This window comes from Nerophis lumbriciformis, linkage group LG35 (genome assembly GCF_033978685.3).
Source record: "Nerophis lumbriciformis linkage group LG35, RoL_Nlum_v2.1, whole genome shotgun sequence".
Lineage (NCBI taxonomy): Eukaryota > Metazoa > Chordata > Actinopteri > Syngnathiformes > Syngnathidae > Nerophis > Nerophis lumbriciformis.
The window spans coordinates 5,707,873-5,729,532 of NC_084582.2; the positions used below are offsets into that span (position 1 = coordinate 5,707,873).

General features: G+C 47.1%; 1 protein-coding gene across 6 annotated transcripts in view; it reads left to right on the forward strand.

Annotated features, from left to right (window-relative positions):
* The window catches only part of gria3b (glutamate receptor, ionotropic, AMPA 3b), a 456,144-nt gene that overhangs the window by 300,571 nt on the left and 133,913 nt on the right, over positions 1-21,660 (forward strand). For all 6 annotated transcript variants that reach the window (XR_009811483.2, XM_061927997.2, XM_061927998.2 and 3 more), the window contains 2 exons: positions 3,419-3,580; positions 20,040-20,207. Coding sequence is in view for 5 of the 6 variants with exons in the window: in XM_061927997.2 (XP_061783981.1) it covers positions 3,419-3,580; positions 20,040-20,207 (330 nt within the window). In the remaining variant the exon portion in view is untranslated. The remainder of the gene's footprint in view (positions 1-3,418; positions 3,581-20,039; positions 20,208-21,660) is intronic.

The following is a 21,660-nucleotide window of genomic DNA, read 5'->3' on the forward strand; positions in this document are numbered from 1 at the left end:
CGTTTCTGCTCCGTCAAAACTTCCCATAGTGACGTCAAATGTTGCATTGTTCTTTTTTTGCCATGGTGTACTGTTGTGGATGAGAATGGAGTTTTTTGCGTGGATGATGATGTTTCTTTCGTTGCCTGTGATTGAGTCGTAGTCTGAGGCGAAGTCTAGTGCTTGGGTCAGTAGGTCTTGCGTGATGGAAGGGTAAAATTCCTCGATATCAAAGGAGATAAAGTTGTGCTGTTGTTTGTCTTGGATGTTGTTGAACCATTTGATTACTGCTGCTGTATTTCTCCATTGGTTGGGTGGTGTTTTGTCCTTGATTTTTGTGTTGACTCTGTCCAGGATTATTTTGCTGATTTTTCCTATTTCAGATTTAGTTGGGTTTATTAGTCGGCATGTTGGGTTATTTGCGAAGTTGGGTTTGTGGTCCTTCAATGTGATGAAGGCTTCCTTGTTGGCTGTGGCGTCCACCCTGTCCTCAATGTCCAGTTCAGCCGCGATCCTTTTATTTTCCAGGTGGATGTTCTGTAAGGTGTTGGGTTGCGCTTTTTTGTATGATTTGGTGATGCTTCTGTCCAGTAAGGTGTGGTGTTCTGGTATGTCCATTCTGTAGAAGTATATATATATATATATATATATATATATATATATATATATACAGGTTGATTGTCAATACTAAAATTGGCCCTAGTGTGTGAATGTGAGTGTGAATGTTATCCGTCTATCTTTGTTGGCCCTGTGATGAGGTGGCGACTTGTCCAGGGTGTACCCCACCTTCCGCCCTAATGTAGTTAAGATTAATTACAGGATGTTATTTATGTAGTTTGCTCATTTTCCTCGACTGGTGCACTAACATCATGCGGTTTATTTTTTTTACATCATCTACAGAGATACAAATAATTGCTATTGCGACATCTAGTGGACACATTTAGAACAGCAGTTTCTTTCATTCAAAAATTTCGGCTTATTTTTACACTTAGCAAACTCATCCCGCGGGCCGGATAACACCTGTTCGCGGGACTGATCGGGCTGTACGTTTGACACCCCTGGTTTATTTCGAACATGCACACAGTTACAATATGATACATCACATATTATATTATATTCTATTCTATCTATATGTTCAGTTTCTCATTACAACATGTCCGAACGGGGGTAGGAGGAAGCAGAGGTTATTTAATCCTTCCCCCTTTTCGTATCATAGCACACATTTGTTTGTGCTCAAATTGTAATACAACAGTAAATAAATACATACATGAGTAAATAAATAAATAGGAGTTACTAATCAATGATGAAACACATAAAGAAACAATGGGTAACAATTTAGTATGGGGAACATATTCACCATTAATTAGTTGCTTATTAAAGTAACAAAGACTTACCGTATTTTTCGGAGTATAAGTCGCACCGGAGTATAAGTCGCACCTGCCCAAAAATGCATAATAAAAAAGGAAAAAAACATATATAAGTCGCAAGCTATGAAAAAATCTGCGACTTATAGTCCGAAAAATACGGTAATTTAGAGTTATTTGGAACATATAAGGGTTAGGGTTAGGGTTAAGGTTACTAATAAGCAATAATTCTGAGGTTAATGAGGGAAGATTCTTAGTTAATGGCTAATTAAGAGCCAATATGTTACTAATTTAAGAAGGGGAACCGGAGGGTGTGTTCTAACTATCGTGGGATCACACTCCTCAGCCTTCCCGGTAAGGTCTATTCAGGTGTACTGGAGAGGAGGCTACGCCGGATAGTCAAACCTCGGATTCAGGAGGAACAGTGTGGTTTTCGTCCTGGTCGTGGAACTGTGGACCAGCTTTATACTCTCGGCAGGGTTCTTGAGGGTGCATGGGAGTTTGCCCAACCAGTCTACATGTGCTTTGTGGACTTGGAGAAGGCATTCGACCGTGTCCCTCGGGAAGTCCTGTGGGGAGTGCTCAGAGAGTATGGGGTATCTGATCATACCCTGTATGATCAGTGTCAGAGCTTGGTCCGCATTGCCGGCAGTAAGTCGGACACGTTTCCAGTGAGGGTTGGACTCCGCCAAGGCTGCCCTTTGTCACCGATTCTGTTAATAACTTTTATGGACAGAATTTCTAGGCGCAGTCAAGGCGTTGAGGGGATCCGGTTTGGTGGCTGCAGGATTAGGTCTCTGCTTTTTGCAGATGATGTGGTCCCGATGGCTTCATCTGGCCAGGATCTTTAGCTCTCGCTGGATCGGTTCGCAGCCGAGTGTGAAGCGACTGGGATGAGAATCAGCACCTCCAAGTCCGAGTCCATGGTTCTCGCCCGGAAAAGGGTGGAATGCCATCTTCGGGTTGGGGAAGAGACCCTGCCCCAAGTGGAGGAGTTCAAGTACCTCGGAGTCTTGTTCACGAGTGAGGGAAGAGTGGATCGTGAGATCGACAGGCGGATCGGTGCGGCATCTTCAGTAATGCGGACGCTGTATCGATCCGTTGTGGTGAAGAAGGAGCTGAGCCGGAAGGCAAAGCTCTCAATTTACCGGTCGATCTACGTTCCCATCCTCACCTATGGTCATGAGCTTTGGGTTATGACCGAAAGGACAAGATCACGGGTACAAGCGGCCGAAATGAGTTTCCTCCGCCGGGTGGCGGGGCTCTCCCTTAGAGATAGGGTGAGAAGCTCTGTCATCCGGGGGGAGCTCAAAGTAAAGCCGCTGCTCCTCCACATCGAGAGGAGCCAGATGAGGTGGTTCGGGCATCTGGTCAGGATGCCACCCGATCGCCTCCCTCGGGAGGTGTTTAGGGCACGTCCGACCGGTAGGAGGCCACGGGGAAGACCCAGGACACGTTGGGAAGACTATGTCTCCCGGCTGGCCTGGGAACGCCTGGGGATCCCCCGGGAGGAGCTGGACGAAGTGGCTGGGGAGAGGGAAGTCTGGGCTTCCCTGCTTAGGCTGCTGCCCCCGCGACCCGACCTCGGATAAGCGGAAGAAGATGGATGGATGGATGGATGTTACTAATTTGCATGTTAATAAGCAACTAATTGATGGTGAATATGTTCCCCATACTAAAGTGTTACCAACCAATGAATACAATTCTGATAACTAAATAGTTAAGTGATTTATAGAGGTGCATGAGAAGCAAATTAATTAAATCTCATTTAAAAAATTCTAACACATACCATTAAGTTAAGTGTTTACCGGGAAGTTGTTTATCTGACTTTAGGTTGCACCGCAAACTTTAAAGGGAAACATTTGCTCGAAGGTAATAGCAAACACATGTTGCTGTCACCCAGCCTGCAGCATGATGTTCTTAATAAAATGCACGTTGCTTACTGCCAAAATACAGCTAATATTTTTTGTAGTGTTTCGCCTCAGGCTTTATTAAAAAAAAAAAAAAAAAACCTCAAAGAAATGCGAGTTACACAAGTTTTCTCTAACCCCATTTCCCCCTCTGTCTCGTCTCAGGGATTTTCTAATGTAAGTTTGGACAAAGTCTTTGCCGGAGGAGCCAACATTTCAGGGTTTCAGATAGTCAACCCCGAGAACCCCATTGTGCAGCAGTTTATGCAGCGCTGGGAGCGGCTAGATGAAAGAGAATTCCCAGAAGCCCGGAACGCTCCTCTGAAGGTACTTTGATTGCAAGGCCTTTTCACTGTGCATGCAAAGTAAGATGATCGTTTCCTCTGAAGTTATCTCCATCGCTTCCCCCTCTCTGCCCCCATCCCCTGTTTGCCTTTGTCATTCTGCCTTCCTCCCACTCTCCACTCCCTGCAAACTTTGCATCGCTGCCCAACAATCAATATATCGATAGGCAGTGCGAGGCAAGGTTATATCGCGGCTTCAATTTACATCTAATTAAACAATGATCAAGAAAGAAATGGATTTTGAATGGCATTTAATTAGATTCGGTCATGCTGCAGTGGTCCAAAAAAAACAAGTTGGCCAAGCCGTCGCTGGTGAAAAGGTCGGACTTTGTTAAAAGGGAACTGCGTGGGAGATAAAAAAAACCCTGCATTGATGCACTGGGCTTATGCAAATGACGGACTAAAAGTTTGAAAGAGATGATGTCCACAAGAAAAGTTCTAATCAAATCTGTCTAATTGAATTGCTGAGATAAATGTGCTGCTCTTATATGCTACTCTTCTAACTTCAGGGTACTCAAAGCCCTTTTAATGTGTCCCAAGATGCGCCATCAGCATCATGAACAACTAGGCACTCAAAGTCTTTCTCAAGGACACCTTGACAGGATTTAGCAGACTCTGGAGTCAAACCAGCAATCTACCAGTTCGGTCACCTGGGACTCAAGAGACACTGACCCAATCTCACACGATTTAGAACGATTTAAGGCTTGTCTGTCCATCCGTGTTGCCGTGAGGTGGTGACTTGTCCAGGGTGTACCACGCCTTCCGATCGAGTGCAGCTGGGATAGGTTCCAACCCCCCAACCCCACTACCCTGAGAAGAACAAGCGTGTTAGGGTTGGGGTTGGGGTTGGGGTTAGAGTTAGGGTTAGAGTTAGAGTTAGGGTTAGTGTTAGGGTTAGGGTTAGGATTGGGGTTGGGGTTGGAGTCGGGGTTAGGGTTGGGGTTGTGGGTTAGGGTTAGGGTTAGAGGTTAGGGTTAGGGTTAGGGATTTCAAAGTGATTAGGACTAGGCCTGTCAAACGGTTGACATATTTAATCACAATTAGGGTTAGGGTTAGGGTTAGGGTTAGTGTTAGGGTTAGGGTTAGGGTTGGGGTTGGAGTCGGGGTTAGGGTTGGGGTTAGGGTTAAGGTTTGGGTTAGAGTTAGGGTTAGTGTTAGGGTTAGGGTTAGGATTGGGGTTGTGGTTGGAGTCGGGGTTAGGGTTGGGGTTAGGGTTAGGGTTGTGAGTTAGGGTTAGGGCTAGAAAAAGGAAATGGTTAGGTTTAGGGAAGAGGGGTGGGTGGGGGGGGGTATAAGGAAAATAAAAAGGGGAAGAAAAAAGGGGAATGTGTGCGGTCCATCGACAATCCACCCGGCTCACACTCACACCTCGTTTAGGCACCCCAGGTTGGGGTTGGGGTTGGGGTTAGGGTTAGGGTTAGGTTTAAGGTTAAGGTTAGGGATAGGCATAAAGCAAAATAGTTGTTTAGGGTTAGGGCTAAGGGTTAGGGTTAGGGCTAGTGTTAAGGTTAGGGTTAGGGTTAGGGTTAAGGTTAGGTTTAGAGTTAGGGTTAAGGTTAGGGTTAGGGTTAGGGTTGGGTAACCCAAAATGAATGGATGGATTTCAAAGTGATTAGGACTAGGCCTGTCAAACGGTTGACATATTTAATCACAATTAGGGTTAGGGTTAGTGTTAGGGTTAGGGTTAGGGTTAGGATTGGGGTTGGGGTTGGAGTCGGGGTTAGGGTTGGGGTTAGGGTTAGGGTTGGGGTTGGGGTTAGAGTTAGGGTTAGTGTTAGGATTGGGGTTGGGGTTGGGGTTAGCGTTAGGGTTAGGGTTAGAGTTAGGGTTAGTGTTAGGGTTAGGGTTAGGATTGGGGTTGGGGTTGGAGTCGGGGTTAGGGTTGGGGTTAGGGTTAGGGTTGGGGTTGGGGTTGGGGTTAGGGTTAGTGTTAGGATTGGGGTTGGGGTTGGGGTTAGAGTTAGGGTTAGGGTTAGAGTTAGGGTTAGTGTTAGGGTCAGGGTTGGGGTTGGGGTTGGAGTTGGGGTTAGGTTTAAGGTTAGAGGTTAGGGTTAGGGCTAGAAAAAGGAAATGATTAGGTTTAGGGAAGAGGGGATGTGGGGGGATATAAGGAAAATAAAAAGGGGAAGAAAAAAGGGGAATGTTTGCGGTCCATCGACCCGGCTCACACTCACACCTCGTTTAAGCCCCCCGGGTTGGGGTTGGGGTTGGAGTTGGGGTTAGGGTTAAGGTTAGGGTTGGGGTTGGGGTTAGGGTTAGGTTTAAGGTTAAGGTTAGGGATAGGCATAAAGCAAAATAGTTGTTTAGGGTTAGGGCTAAGGGTTAGGGTTAGGGCTAGTGTTAAGGTTAGGGTTAGGGTTAGGTTTAGAGTTAGGGTTAAGGTTAGGGTTAGGGTTAGGGTTGGGTAACCCAAAATGAATGGATGGATTTCAAAGTGATTAGGACTAGGCCTGTCAAACGGTTGACATATTTAATCACAATTAGGGTTAGGGTTAGTGTTAGGGTTAGGGTTAGGATTGGGGTTGGGGTTGGAGTCGGGGTTAGGGTTGGGGTTAGGGTTAGGGTTGGGGTTGGGGTTGGGGTTAGAGTTAGGGTTAGTGTTAGGATTGGGATTGGGGTTGGGGTTAGAGTTAGGGTTAGGGTTAGAGTTAGGGTTAGAGTTAGGGTTAGTGTTAGGGTCAGGGTTGGGGTTGGTGTTGGAGTTGGGGTTAGGGTTAAGGTTAGAGGTTAGGGTTAGGGCTAGAAAAAGGAAATGATTAGGTTTAGGGAAGAGGGGATGTGGGGGGATATAAGGAAAATAAAAAGGGGAAGAAAAAAGGGGAATGTTTGTGGTCCATCGACCCGGCTCACACTCACACCTCGTTTAAGCCCCCCGGGTTAGGGTTGGGGTTGGGGTTAGGGTTAGGTTTAAGGTTAAGGTTAGGGATAGGCATAAAGCAAAATAGTTGTTTAGGGTTAGGGCTAAGGGTTAGGGTTAGGGCTAGTGTTAAGGTTAGGGTTAGGGTTAGGGTTAGGTTTAGAGTTAGGGTTAAGGTTAGGGTTAGGGTTAGGGTTGGGTAACCCAAAATGAATGGATGGATTTCAAAGTGATTAGGACTAGGCCTGTCAAACGGTTGACATATTTAATCACAATTAGGGTTAGGGTTAGTGTTAGGGTTAGGGTTAGGATTGGGGTTGGGGTTGGAGTCGGGGTTAGGGTTGGGGTTAGGGTTGGGGTTGGGGTTGGGGTTAGAGTTAGGGTTAGTGTTAGGATTGGGGTTGGGGTTGGGGTTAGAGTTAGGGTTAGGGTTAGAGTTAGGGTTAATGTTAGAGTCAGGGTTGGGGTTGGGGTTGGAGTTGGGGTTAGGGTTAAGGTTAGAGGTTAGGGTTAGGGCTAGAAAAAGGAAATGATTAGGTTTAGGGAAGAGGGGATGTGGGGGGATATAAGGAAAATAAAAAGGGGAAGAAAAAAGGGGAATGTTTGTGGTCCATCGACCCGGCTCACACTCACACCTCGTTTAAGCCCCCCGGGTTGGGGTTGGGGTTGGAGTTGGGGTTAGGGTTAAGGTTAGGGTTGGGGTTGGGGTTAGGGTTAGGTTTAAGGTTAAGGTTAGGGATAGGCATAAAGCAAAATAGTTGTTTAGGGTTAGGGCTAAGGGTTAGGGTTAGGGCTAGTTTTAAGGTTAGGGTTAGGGTTAGGGTTAGGTTTAGAGTTAGGGTTAAGGTTAAGGTTAGGGTTAGGGTTAGGGTTAGGGTTGGGTAACCCAAAATGAATGGATGGATTTCAAAGTGATTAGGACTAGGCCTGTCAAACGGTTGACATATTTAATCACAATTAGGGTTAGGGTTAGGGTTAGGGTTAGTGTTAGTGTTAGGGTTAGGCTTAGGGTTAGGATTGGGGTTGGGGTTGGAGTCGGGGTTAGGGTTGGGGTTAGGGTTAGGGTTGGGGTTGGGGTTGGGGTTAGAGTTAGTGTTAGTGTTAGGATTGGGGTTGGGGTTGGAGTCGGGGTTAGGGTTGGGGTTAGGGTTAGGGTTGTGGGTTAGGGTTAGGGTTAGAGGTTAGGGTTAGGGTTAGAGGTTAGGGTTAGTGTTAGGATTGGGGTTGGGGTTGGGGTTAGAAATAGGGTTAGGGTTAGAGTTAGGGTTAGAGTTAGGGTTAGTGTTAGGGTCAGGGTTGGGGTTGGGGTTGGAGTTGGGGTTAGGGTTAAGGTTAGAGGTTAGGGTTAGGGCTAGAAAAAGGAAATGATTAGGTTTAGGGAAGAGGGGATGTGGGGGGATATAAGGAAAATAAAAAGGGGAAGAAGAAAGGGGAATGTTTGTGGTCCATCGACCCGGCTCACACTCACACCTCGTTTAAGCCCCCCGGGTTGGGGTTGGGGTTGGAGTTGGGGTTAGGGTTAAGGTTAGGGTTGGGGTTGGGGTTAGGGTTAGGTTTAAGGTTAAGGTTAGGGATAGGCATAAAGCAAAATAGTTGTTTAGGGTTAGGGCTAAGGGTTAGGGTTAGGGCTAGTGTTAAGGTTAGGGTTAGGGTTAGGGTTAGGTTTAGAGTTAGGGTTAAGGTTAGGGTTAGGGTTAGGGTTGGGTAACCCAAAATGAATGGATGGATTTCAAAGTGATTAGGACTAGGCCTGTCAAACGGTTGACATATTTAATCACAATTAGGGTTAGGGTTAGGGTTAGGGTTAGTGTTAGGGTTAGGGTTAGGGTTAGGATTGGGGTTGGGGTTGGAGTCGGGGTTAGGGTTGGGGTTAGGGTTAGGGTTGGGGTTGGGGTTGGGGTTAGAGTTAGGGTTAGTGTTAGGATTGGGGTTGGGGTTGGGGTTAGATTTAGGGTTAGGGTTAGAGTTAGGGTTAGAGTTAGGGTTAGAGTTAGGGTTAGTGTTAGGGTCAGGGTTGGGGTTGGGGTTGGAGTTGGGGTTAGGGTTAAGGTTAGAGGTTAGGGTTAGGGCTAGAAAAAGGAAATGATTAGGTTTAGGGAAGAGGGGATGTGGGGGGATATAAGGAAAATAAAAAGGGGAAGAAAAAGGGGAATGTTTGTGGTCCATCGACCCGGCTCACACTCACACCTCGTTTAAGCCCCCCGGGTTGGGGTTGGGGTTGGAGTTGGGGTTAGGGTTAAGGTTAGGGTTGGGGTTGGGGTTAGGGTTAGGTTTAAGGTTAAGGTTAGGGATAGGCATAAAGCAAAATAGTTGTTTAGGGTTAGGGCTAAGGGTTAGGGTTAGGGCTAGTTTTAAGGTTAGGGTTAGGGTTAGGGTTAGGTTTAGAGTTAGGGTTAAGGTTAGGGTTAGGGTTAGGGTTGGGTAACCCAAAATGAATGGATGGATTTCAAAGTGATAAGGACTAGGCCTGTCAAACGGTTGACATATTTAATCACAATTAGGGTTAGGGTTAGGGTTAGGGTTAGTGTTAGTGTTAGGGTTAGGCTTAGGGTTAGGATTGGGGTTGGGGTTGGAGTCGGGGTTAGGGTTGGGGTTAGGGTTAGGGTTGGGGTTGGGGTTAGAGTTAGTGTTAGTGTTAGGATTGGGGTTGGGGTTGGAGTCGGGGTTAGGGTTGGGGTTAGGGTTAGGGTTGTGGGTTAGGGTTAGGGTTAGAGGTTAGGGTTAGGGTTAGGGTCAGGGTTGGGGTTGGGGTTGGAGTTGGGGTTAGGGTTAAGGTTAGAGGTTAGGGTTAGGGCTAGAAAAAGGAAATGATTAGGTTTAGGGAAGAGGGGATGTGGGGGGATATAAGGAAAATAAAAAGGGGAAGAAAAAGGGGAATGTTTGTGGTCCATCGACCCGGCTCACACTCACACCTCGTTTAAGCCCCCCGGGTTGGGGTTGGGGTTGGAGTTGGGGTTAGGGTTAAGGTTAGGGTTGGGGTTGGGGTTAGGGTTAGGTTTAAGGTTAAGGTTAGGGATAGGCATAAAGCAAAATAGTTGTTTAGGGTTAGGGCTAAGGGTTAGGGTTAGGGCTAGTTTTAAGGTTAGGGTTAGGGTTAGGGTTAGGGTTAGGTTTAGAGTTAGGGTTAAGGTTAGGGTTAGGGTTAGGGTTGGGTAACCCAAAATGAATGGATGGATTTCAAAGTGATTAGGACTAGGCCTGTCAAACGGTTGACATATTTAATCACAATTAGGGTTAGGGTTAGGGTTAGGGTTAGTGTTAGTGTTAGGGTTAGGCTTAGGGTTAGGATTGGGGTTGGGGTTGGAGTCGGGGTTAGGGTTGGGGTTAGGGTTAGGGTTGGGGTTGGGGTTAGAGTTAGTGTTAGTGTTAGGATTGGGGTTGGGGTTGGAGTCGGGGTTAGGGTTGGGGTTAGGGTTAGGGTTGTGGGTTAGGGTTAGGGTTAGAGGTTAGGGTTAGGGTTAGAGGTTAGGGTTAGTGTTAGGATTGGGGTTGGGGTTGGGGTTAGAGTTAGGGTTAGGGTTAGAGTTAGGGTTAGAGTTAGGGTTAGTGTTAGGGTCAGGGTTGGAGTTGGGGTTAGGGTTAAGGTTAGAGGTTAGGGTTAGGGCTAGAAAAAGGAAATGATTAGGTTTAGGGAAGAGGGGATGTGGGGGGATATAAGGAAAATAAAAAGGGGAAGAAAAAGGGGAATGTTTGTGGTCCATCGACCCGGCTCACACTCACACCTCGTTTAAGCCCCCCGGGTTGGGGTTGGGGTTGGAGTTGGGGTTAGGGTTAAGGTTAGGGTTGGGGTTGGGGTTAGGGTTAGGTTTAAGGTTAAGGTTAGGGATAGGCATAAAGCAAAATAGTTGTTTAGGGTTAGGGCTAAGGGTTAGGGTTAGGGCTAGTTTTAAGGTTAGGGTTAGGGTTAGGGTTAGGTTTAGAGTTAGGGTTAAGGTTAGGGTTAGGGTTAGGGTTGGGTAACCCAAAATGAATGGATGGATTTCAAAGTGATTAGGACTAGGCCTGTCAAACGGTTGACATATTTAATCACAATTAGGGTTAGGGTTAGGGTTAGGGTTAGGGTTAGTGTTAGTGTTAGGGTTAGGCTTAGGGTTAGGATTGGGGTTGGGGTTGGAGTCGGGGTTAGGGTTGGGGTTAGGGTTAGGGTTGGGGTTGGGGTTAGTGTTAGGATTGGGGTTGGGGTTGGAGTCGGGGTTAGGGTTAGGGTTAGGGTTGTGGGTTAGGGTTAGAGGTTAGGGTTAGGGTTAGAGGTTAGGGTTAGTGTTAGGATTGGGGTTGGGGTTGGGGTTAGAGTTAGGGTTAGGGTTAGAGTTAGGGTTAGAGTTAGGGTTAGTGTTAGGGTCAGGGTTGGGGTTGGGGTTGGAGTTGGGGTTAGGGTTAAGGTTAGAGGTTAGGGTTAGGGCTAGAAAAAGGAAATGATTAGGTTTAGGGAAGAGGGGATGTGGGGGGATATAAGGAAAATAAAAAGGGGAAGAAAAAAGGGGAATGTTTGTGGTCCATCGACCCGGCTCACACTCACACCTCGTTTAAGCCCCCCGGGTTGGAGTTGGGGTTGGAGTTGGGGTTAGGGTTAAGGTTAGGGTTGAGGTTGGGGTTAGGGTTAGGTTTAAGGTTAAGTTTAGGGATAGGCATAAAGCAAAATAGTTGTTTAGGGTTAGGGCTAAGGGTTAGGGTTAGGGCTAGTGTTAAGGTTAGGGTTAGGGTTAGGGTTAGGGTTAGGGTTAGGTTTAGAGTTAGGGTTAAGGTTAGGGTTAGGGTTAGGGTTGGGTAACCCAAAATGAATGGATGGATTTCAAAGTGATTAGGACTAGGCCTGTCAAACGGTTGACATATTTAATCACAATTAGGGTTAGGGTTAGGGTTAGGGTTAGTGTTAGGGTTAGGGTTAGGGTTAGGATTGGGTTTGGGGTTGGAGTCGGGGTTAGGGTTGGGGTTAGGGTTAGGGTTGGGGTTGGGGTTGGGGTTGGGGTTAGAGTTAGAGTTAGGGTTAGTGTTAGGATTGGGGTTGGGGTTGGGGTTAGAGTTAGGGTTAGGGTTAGAGTTAGGGTTAGTGTTAGGGTCAGGGTTGGGGTTGGGGTTGGAGTTGGGGTTAGGGTTAAGGTTAGAGGTTAGGGTTAGGGCTAGAAAAAGGAAATGATTAGGTTTAGGGAAGAGGGGATGTGGGGGGATATAAGGAAAATAAAAAGGGGAAGAAAAAGGGGAATGTTTGTGGTCCATCGACCCGGCTCACACTCACACCTCGTTTAAGCCCCCCGGGTTGGGGTTGGGGTTGGAGTTGGGGTTAGGGTTAAGGTTAGGGTTGGGGTTGGGGTTAGGGTTAGGTTTAAGGTTAAGGTTAGGGATAGGCATAAAGCAAAATAGTTGTTTAGGGTTAGGGCTAAGGGTTAGGGTTAGGGCTAGTTTTAAGGTTAGGGTTAGGGTTAGGGTTAGGTTTAGAGTTAGGGTTAAGGTTAGGGTTAGGGTTAGGGTTGGGTAACCCAAAATGAATGGATGGATTTCAAAGTGATTAGGACTAGGCCTGTTAAACGGTTGACATATTTAATCACAATTAGGGTTAGGGTTAGGGTTAGGGTTAGTGTTAGTGTTAGGGTTAGGCTTAGGGTTAGGATTGGGGTTGGGGTTGGAGTCGGGGTTAGGGTTGGGGTTAGGGTTAGGGTTGGGGTTGGGGTTGGGGTTAGAGTTAGGGTTAGGGTTAGAGTTAGGGTTAGAGTTAGGGTTAGTGTTAGGGTCAGGGTTGGGGTTGGGGTTGGAGTTGGGGTTAGGGTTAAGGTTAGAGGTTAGGGTTAGGGCTAGAAAAAGGAAATGATTAGGTTTAGGGAAGAGGGGATGTGGGGGGATATAAGGAAAATAAAAAGGGGAAGAAAAAAGGGGAATGTTTGTGGTCCATCGACCCGGCTCACACTCACACCTCGTTTAAGCCCCCCGGGTTGGGGTTGGGGTTGGAGTTGGGGTTAGGGTTAAGGTTAGGGTTGAGGTTGGGGTTAGGGTTAGGTTTAAGGTTAAGGTTAGGGATAGGCATAAAGCAAAATAGTTGTTTAGGGTTAGGGCTAAGGGTTAGGGTTAGGGCTAGTGTTAAGGTTAGGGTTAGGGTTAGGGTTAGGGTTAGGGTTAGGTTTAGAGTTAGGGTTAAGGTTAGGGTTAGGGTTAGGGTTGGGTAACCCAAAATGAATGGATGGATTTCAAAGTGATTAGGACTAGGCCTGTCAAACGGTTGACATATTTAATCACAATTAGGGTTAGGGTTAGGGTTAGGGTTAGTGTTAGGGTTAGGGTTAGGGTTAGGATTGGGTTTGGGGTTGGAGTCGGGGTTAGGGTTGGGGTTAGGGTTAGGGTTGGGGTTGGGGTTGGGGTTGGGGTTAGAGTTAGAGTTAGGGTTAGTGTTAGGATTGGGGTTGGGGTTGGGGTTAGAGTTAGGGTTAGGGTTAGAGTTAGGGTTAGTGTTAGGGTCAGGGTTGGGGTTGGGGTTGGAGTTGGGGTTAGGGTTAAGGTTAGAGGTTAGGGTTAGGGCTAGAAAAAGGAAATGATTAGGTTTAGGGAAGAGGGGATGTGGGGGGATATAAGGAAAATAAAAAGGGGAAGAAAAAGGGGAATGTTTGTGGTCCATCGACCCGGCTCACACTCACACCTCGTTTAAGCCCCCCGGGTTGGGGTTGGGGTTGGAGTTGGGGTTAGGGTTAAGGTTAGGGTTGGGGTTGGGGTTAGGGTTAGGTTTAAGGTTAAGGTTAGGGATAGGCATAAAGCAAAATAGTTGTTTAGGGTTAGGGCTAAGGGTTAGGGTTAGGGCTAGTTTTAAGGTTAGGGTTAGGGTTAGGGTTAGGTTTAGAGTTAGGGTTAAGGTTAGGGTTAGGGTTAGGGTTGGGTAACCCAAAATGAATGGATGGATTTCAAAGTGATTAGGACTAGGCCTGTTAAACGGTTGACATATTTAATCACAATTAGGGTTAGGGTTAGGGTTAGGGTTAGTGTTAGTGTTAGGGTTAGGCTTAGGGTTAGGATTGGGGTTGGGGTTGGAGTCGGGGTTAGGGTTGGGGTTAGGGTTAGGGTTGGGGTTGGGGTTGGGGTTAGAGTTAGTGTTAGTGTTAGGATTGGGGTTGGGGTTGGAGTCGGGGTTAGGGTTGGGGTTAGGGTTAGAGGTTAGGGTTAGGGTTAGAGGTTAGGGTTAGGGTTAGAGGTTAGGGTTAGGGCTAGAAAAAGGAAATGGTTAGGTTTAGGGAAGAGGGGTAGTTGGGGGGATATAAGGAAAATAAAAAGGGGAAGAAAAAAGGGGAATGTGTGCGGTCCATCGATGATCCACCCGGCTCACACTCACACCTCGTTTAGGCCCCCCGGGTTGGGGTTGGGGTTGGACTTGGGGTTAGGGTTAAGGTTAGGGTTAGGGTTAGGGTTAAGGTTAAGGTTAGGGTTAGGCATAAAGAAAAATAGTTGTTTAGGGTTAGGGCTAAGGGTTAGGGTTAGGGCTAGTGTTAAGGTTAGGGTTAGGTTTAGAGTTAGGGTTAGGGTTAGGGTTAGGGTTGGGTAACCCAAAATGAATGGATGGATTTCAAAGTGATTAGGACTAGGCCTGTCAAACGGTTGACATATTTAATCACAATTAGGGTTAGGGTTAGGGTTAGGGTTAGAGGTTAGGGTTAGGGCTAGAAAAAGGAAATGGTTAGGGTTAGGGAAGAGGGGGTGTGGGGGGATATAAGGAAAATAAAAAGGGGAAGAAAAAAGGGGAATGTGTGCGGTCCATCGACGATCCACCCGGCTCACACTCACACCTCGTTTAGGCCCCCCGGGTTGGGGTTGGGGTTGGAGTTGGGGTTAGGGTTAAGGTTAGGGTTGGGGTTGGGGTTAGGGTTAGGGTTAAGGATAAGGTTAGGGTTAGGCATAAAGCAAAATAGTTGTTTAGGGCTAAGGGTTAGGGTTAGGGCTAGTGTTAAGGTTAGGGTTAGGGTTAGGGTTAGGTTTAGAGTTAGGGTTAGGGTTAGGGTTGGGTAACCCAAAATGAATGGATGGATTTCAAAGTGATTAGGACTAGGCCTGTCAAACGGTTGACATATTTAATCACAATTAGGGTTAGGGTTAGGGTTAGGATTGGGGTTGGGGTTGGAGTCGGGGTTAGAGTTGGGGTTAGGGTTAGGATTGGGGTTGGGGTTAGAGTTAGGGTTAGGGTTAGGATTGGGGTTGGGGTTGGGGTTGGGGTTGGGGTTGGGGTTAGAGTTAGGGTTAGTGTTAGGATTGGGGTTGGGGTTGGGGTTAGAGTTAGGGTTAGGGTTAGAGTTAGGGTTAGAGTTAGGGTTAGTGTTAGGGTCAGGGTTGGGGTTGGGGTTGGAGTTGGGGTTAGGGTTAAGGTTAGAGGTTAGGGTTAGGGCTAGAAAAGGAAATGATTAGGTTTAGGGAAGAGGGGATGTGGGGGGGATATAAGGAAAATAAAAAGGGGAAGAAAAAAGGGGAATGTTTGCGGTCCATCGACCCGGCTCACACTCACACCTCGTTTAAGCCCCCCGGGTTGGGGTTGGGGTTGCAGTTGGGGTTAGGGTTAAGGTTAGGGTTGGGGTTGGGGTTAGGGTTAGGTTTAAGGTTAAGGTTAGGGATAGGCATAAAGCAAAATAGTTGTTTAGGGTTTGGGCTAAGGGTTAGGGTTAGGGCTAGTGTTAAGGTTAGGGTTAGGGTTAGGGTTAGGTTTAGAGTTAGGGTTAAGGTTAGGGTTAGGGTTAGGGTTGGGTAACCCAAAATGAATGGATGGATTTCAAAGTGATTAGGACTAGGCCTGTCAAACGGTTGACATATTTAATCACAATTAGGGTTAGGGTTAGGGTTAGGGTTAGGGTTAGTGTTAGTGTTAGGGTTAGGCTTAGGGTTAGGATTGGGGTTGGGGTTGGAGTCGGGGTTAGGGTTGGGGTTAGGGTTAGGGTTGGGGTTGGGGTTGGGGTTAGAGTTAGTGTTAGTGTTAGGATTGGGGTTGGGGTTGGAGTCGGGGTTAGGGTTGGGTTTAGGGTTAGGGTTGTGGGTTAGGGTTAGGGTTAGAGGTTAGGGTTAGGGTTAGAGGTTAGGGTTAGGGCTAGAAAAAGGAAATGGTTAGGTTTAGGGAAGAGGGGTGGGTGGGGGGATATAAGGAAAATAAAAAGGGGAAGAAAAAAGGGGAATGTGTGCGGTCCATCGACGATCCACCCGGCTCACACTCACACCTCGTTTAGGCCCCCCGGGTTGGGGTTGGGGTTGGAGTTGGGGTTAGGGTTAAGGTTAGGGTTAGGGTTAGGGTTAAGGTTAAGGTTAGGTTTAGGCATAAAGAAAAATAGTTGTTTAGGGTTAGGGCTAAGGGTTAGGGTTAGGGCTAGTGTTAAGGTTAGGGTTAGGTTTAGGGTTAGGGTTAGGGTTAGGTTTAGGGTTGGGTAACCCAAAATGAATGGATGGATTTCAAAGTGATTAGGACTAGGCCTGTCAAACGGTTGACATATTTAATCACAATTAGGGTTAGGGTTAGGGTTAGGGTTATGGTTAGTGTTAGGGTTAGGGTTAGGATTGGGGTTGGGGTTGGAGTCGGGGTTAGGGTTGGGGTTAGGGTTAAGGTTGGGGTTGGGGTTAGAGTTAGGGTTAGGGTTAGGGTTAGGATTGAGGTTGGGGTTGGAGTCGGGGTTAGGGTTGGGGTTAGGGTTAGGGTTAGGGTTGTGGGTTAGGGTTAGGGTTAGAGGTTAGGGTTAGGGCTAGAAAAAGGAAATGGTTAGGGTTGGGGAAGAGGGGGTGTGGGGGGATATAAGGAAAATAAAAAGGGGAAGAAAAAAGGGGAATGTGTGCGGTCCATCGACGATCCACCTGGCTCACACTCACACCTCGTTTAGGCCCCCCGGGTTGGGGTTGGGGTCGGGGTTAGAGTTGGGGTTAGGGTTAGGATTGGGGTTGGGGTTAGAGTTAGGGTTAGGGTTAGGGTTGGGTAACCCAAAATGAATGGATGGATTTCAAAGTGATTAGGACTAGGCCTGTCAAACGGTTGACATATTTAATCACAATTAGGGTTAGGGTTAGGGTTAGGATTGGGGTTGGGGTTGGAGTCGGGGTTAGAGTTGGGGTTAGGGTTAGGATTGGGGTTGGGGTTAGAGTTAGGGTTAGGGTTAGGATTGGGGTTGGGGTTGGGGTTGGGGTTGGGGTTGGGGTTAGAGTTAGGGTTAGTGTTAGGATTGGGGTTGGGGTTGGGGTTAGAGTTAGGGTTAGGGTTAGAGTTAGGGTTAGAGTTAGGGTTAGTGTTAGGGTCAGGGTTGGGGTTGGGGTTGGAGTTGGGGTTAGGGTTAAGGTTAGAGGTTAGGGTTAGGGCTAGAAAAGGAAATGATTAGGTTTAGGGAAGAGGGGATGTGGGGGGGATATAAGGAAAATAAAAAGGGGAAGAAAAAAGGGGAATGTTTGCGGTCCATCGACCCGGCTCACACTCACACCTCGTTTAAGCCCCCCGGGTTGGGGTTGGGGTTGCAGTTGGGGTTAGGGTTAAGGTTAGGGTTGGGGTTGGGGTTAGGGTTAGGTTTAAGGTTAAGGTTAGGGATAGGCATAAAGCAAAATAGTTGTTTAGGGTTTGGGCTAAGGGTTAGGGTTAGGGCTAGTGTTAAGGTTAGGGTTAGGGTTAGGGTTAGGTTTAGAGTTAGGGTTAAGGTTAGGGTTAGGGTTAGGGTTGGGTAACCCAAAATGAATGGATGGATTTCAAAGTGATTAGGACTAGGCCTGTCAAACGGTTGACATATTTAATCACAATTAGGGTTAGGGTTAGGGTTAGGGTTAGGGTTAGTGTTAGTGTTAGGGTTAGGCTTAGGGTTAGGATTGGGGTTGGGGTTGGAGTCGGGGTTAGGGTTGGGGTTAGGGTTAGGGTTGGGGTTGGGGTTGGGGTTAGAGTTAGTGTTAGTGTTAGGATTGGGGTTGGGGTTGGAGTCGGGGTTAGGGTTGGGGTTAGGGTTAGGGTTGTGGGTTAGGGTTAGGGTTAGAGGTTAGGGTTAGGGTTAGAGGTTAGGGTTAGGGCTAGAAAAAGGAAATGGTTAGGTTTAGGGAAGAGGGGTGGGTGGGGGGATATAAGGAAAATAAAAAGGGGAAGAAAAAAGGGGAATGTGTGCGGTCCATCGACGATCCACCCGGCTCACACTCACACCTCGTTTAGGCCCCCCGGGTTGGGGTTGGGGTTGGAGTTGGGGTTAGGGTTAAGGTTAGGGTTAGGGTTAGGGTTAAGGTTAAGGTTAGGTTTAGGCATAAAGAAAAATAGTTGTTTAGGGTTAGGGCTAAGGGTTAGGGTTAGGGCTAGTGTTAAGGTTAGGGTTAGGTTTAGGGTTAGGGTTAGGGTTAGGTTTAGGGTTGGGTAACCCAAAATGAATGGATGGATTTCAAAGTGATTAGGACTAGGCCTGTCAAACGGTTGACATATTTAATCACAATTAGGGTTAGGGTTAGGGTTAGGGTTATGGTTAGTGTTAGGGTTAGGGTTAGGATTGGGGTTGGGGTTGGAGTCGGGGTTAGGGTTGGGGTTAGGGTTAAGGTTGGGGTTGGGGTTAGAGTTAGGGTTAGGGTTAGGGTTAGGATTGAGGTTGGGGTTGGAGTCGGGGTTAGGGTTGGGGTTAGGGTTAGGGTTAGGGTTGTGGGTTAGGGTTAGGGTTAGAGGTTAGGGTTAGGGCTAGAAAAAGGAAATGGTTAGGGTTGGGGAAGAGGGGGTGTGGGGGGATATAAGGAAAATAAAAAGGGGAAGAAAAAAGGGGAATGTGTGCGGTCCATCGACGATCCACCCGGCTCACACTCACACCTCGTTTAGGCCCCCCGGGTTGGGGTTGGGGTTGGGGTTAGGGTTAAGGTTAGGGTTGGGGTTGGGGTTAGGGTTAGGGTTAAGGTTAGGGTTAGGCATAAAGCAAAATAGTTGTTTAGGGTTAGGGCTAGTGTTAAGGTTAGGGTTAGGGTTAGGGTTAGGGTTAGGTTTAGGGTTAGGGTTGGGTAACCCAAAATGAATGGATGGATATCAAAGTGATTAGGACTAGGCCTGTCAAACGGTTGACATATTTAATCACAATTAGGGTTAGGGTTAGGGTTAGTGTTAGGGTTAGGGTTAGGGTTAGGATTGGGGTTGGGGTTGGAGTCGGGGTTAGAGTTGGGGTTAGGGTTAGGATTGGGGTTGGGGTTAGAGTTAGTGTTAGGGTTAGGATTGGGGTTGGGGTTGGAGTCGGGGTTAGGGTTGGGGTTAGGTTTGTGGGTTAGGGTTAGGGTTAGAGGTTAGGGTTAGGGCTAGAAAAAGGAAATGGTTAGGTTTAGGGAAGAGGGGTGGGTGGGGGGATATAAGGACAATAAAAAGGGGAAGAAAAAAGGGGAATGTGTGCGGTCCATCGACGATCCACCTGGCTCACACTCACACCTCGTTTAGGCCCCCTGGGTTGGGGTTGGGGTTGGAGTTGGGGTTAGGGTTAAGGTTAGGGTTGGGGTTGGGGTTAGGGTTAGGGTTAAGGTTAAGGTTAGGGTTAGGCATAAAGAAAAATTGTTGTTTAGGGTTAGGGCTAAGGGTTAGGGTTAGGGTTAGTGTTAAGGTTAGGGTTAGGGTTAGGTTTAGAGTTAGGGTTAGGGTTAGGGTTGGGGTTGGGTAACCCAAAATGAATGGGTAGATTTTAAAGTGATTAGGACTAGGCCTGTCAAACGGTTGACATATTTAATCAAATTAGGGTTAGGGTTAGGGTTAGGGTTAGGGTTATGGTTAGTGTTAGGGTTAGGGTTAGGATTGGGGTTGGGGTTGGAGTCGGGGTTAGGGTTGGGGTTAGGGTTAAGGTTGGGGTTGGGGTTGGGGTTAGGGCTAGAAAAGGAAATGGTTAGGGTTAGGAAAGAGGGGGTGTGGGGGGATATAAGGAAAATAAAAAGGGGGAGAAAAAAGGGGAATGTGTGCGGTCCATCGACGATCCACCTGGCTCACACTCACACCTCGTTTAGGCCCCCCGGGTTGGGGTTGGGGTTGGAGTTGGGGTTAGGGTTAAGGTTAGGGTTGGGGTTGGGGTTAGGGTTAGGGTTAAGGTTAAGGTTAAGGTTAGGGTTAGGCATAAAGAAAAATAGTTGTTTAGGGTTAGGGCTAAGGGTTAGGGTTAGGGTTAGTGTTAAGGTTAGGGTTAGGGTTAGGTTTAGAGTTAGGGTTAGGGTTAGGGTTAGTGTTGGGTAACCCAAAATGAATGGATGTATTTCAAAGTGATTAGGACTAGGCCTGTCAAACGGTTGACATTTTTAATCACATAATTTGGAGGTCTCAAGGTTGGCAAGGATGATTATAGGTCATACCTTTTTTGTACTGATCCAACTAAAAGCTCTTTAGAAGGAGGAAAAGTTGTCACCAAAACCTGAATAGAGAGATGAATACTGCGCCAAAGAGGCCAGCTGTATCATGCTGCTCCGGTTCCTCTTTTTTCTCCATCCAGTGCCAAGTTCCTTTAGTTGGAAGCCGCCTGAGAGAAGCATTGGGAAGCAAAGTCCAATGAGTTTAGTTGGTAGCTGAGTCAAAATAATCACCACAGCTGCTATTTCAGTTGCGTGAAAAGGCGATCCAGAGATGACATACAAAAGCAGTAATGCAATTTTGCTATGTGTTTTTTTTTTTTTTTTGCTTCGTCTGCAGTACACTTCAGCGCTGACCCACGATGCCATCATCGTGATAGCGGAGGCCTTCCGGTACCTGCGGCGCCAACGCGTGGACGTCTCCCGCCGAGGCAGCGCCGGAGACTGCCTCGCCAATCCGGCTGTACCTTGGAGCCAAGGCATCGATATCGAGAGAGCTCTCAAAACGGTAGGGGAGGACGGACAAAGAAATGGGGGTGAGGGGGGGCGGGAGAGTCGGGCAAGTGAATAAGTGAAGGAAAAGGCTGGAAGAAGCGAAGCAGAGATAGCGAGCGGGAGCGAGATAAAGATGGAAAGTGACAGAGAGAAGGGAAGCGAGTGCGGGGATGTTCTGCCCCCGCTGCCTGCAGATATCTTTGCACAGAGCTCACTCAAATTCAGACCCTCATTACCATAAAAACGACATCTTTTATTCAAATGAATCCAGTTCATCGTTTGATTAACAGACTGTGTGCACACTCTACTAATGCCAAGGACATGAACATCACGAAACCAGCTAAATATGCAATGTGATCTACCAACCCCGTTTCCATATGAGTTGGGAAATTGTGTTAGATGTAAATATAAACGGAATACAATGATCTGCAAATCATTTTCAACCCATATTCAGTTGAATATGCTACAAAGACAACATATTTGATGTTCAAACTGATAAACTTGTGTTTTTTTTTGCAAATAATCATTAACTTTAGAATTTTATGCCAGCAACACGTGACAAATAAATGGCAATAAATACTGATAAAGTTGAGGAATGCTCATCAAACACTTATTTGGAACATCCCACAGGTGAACAGGCAAATTGGGAACAGGTGGGTGCCATGATTGGGTATAAAAGCAGATTCCATGAAATGCTCAGTCATTCACAAACAAGGATGGGGCGAGCGTCACCACTTTATCAACAAATGCGTAAGCAAATTGTTGAACAGTTTAAGAAAAACCTTTCTCAACCAGCTATTGCAAGGAATTTAGGGATTTCACCATCTACGGTCCGTAATACCATCAAAAGGTTCAGAGAATCTGGAGAAATCACTGCACGTAAGCAGCTAAGCCCGGGACCTTCGATCCCTCAGGCTGTACTGCATCAACAAGCGATGTAAAGGTGTGTAAAGGATATCACCACATGGGCTCAGGAACACTTCAGAAACCCACTCTCAGTAAATACAGTTGGTCGCTACATCTGTAAGTGCAAGTTAAAACGCTCCTATGCAAGGCGAAAACCGTTTATCAACAACACCTTCGCTGGGCCTGAGCTCATCTAAGATGGACTGATACAAAGTGGAAAAGTGTTCTGTGGTCTGACGAGTCCACATTTCAAATTGTTTTTGGAAACTGTGGACGTCGTGTCCTCCGGACCAAAGAGGAAAAGAACCATCCGGATTGTTATAGGCGCAAAGTTGAAAAGCCAGCATCTGTGATGGTATGGGGGTGCATTAGTGCCCAAGACATGGGTAACTTACACATCTGTGAAGGCGCCATTAATGCTGAAAGGTACATACAGGTTTTGGAGCAACATATGTTGCCATCCAAGCAACGTTAGCATGGACGCCCCTGCTTATTTCAGCAAGACAATGCCAAGCCACGTGTTACATCAACGTGGCTTCATAGTAAAAGAGTGCGGGTAC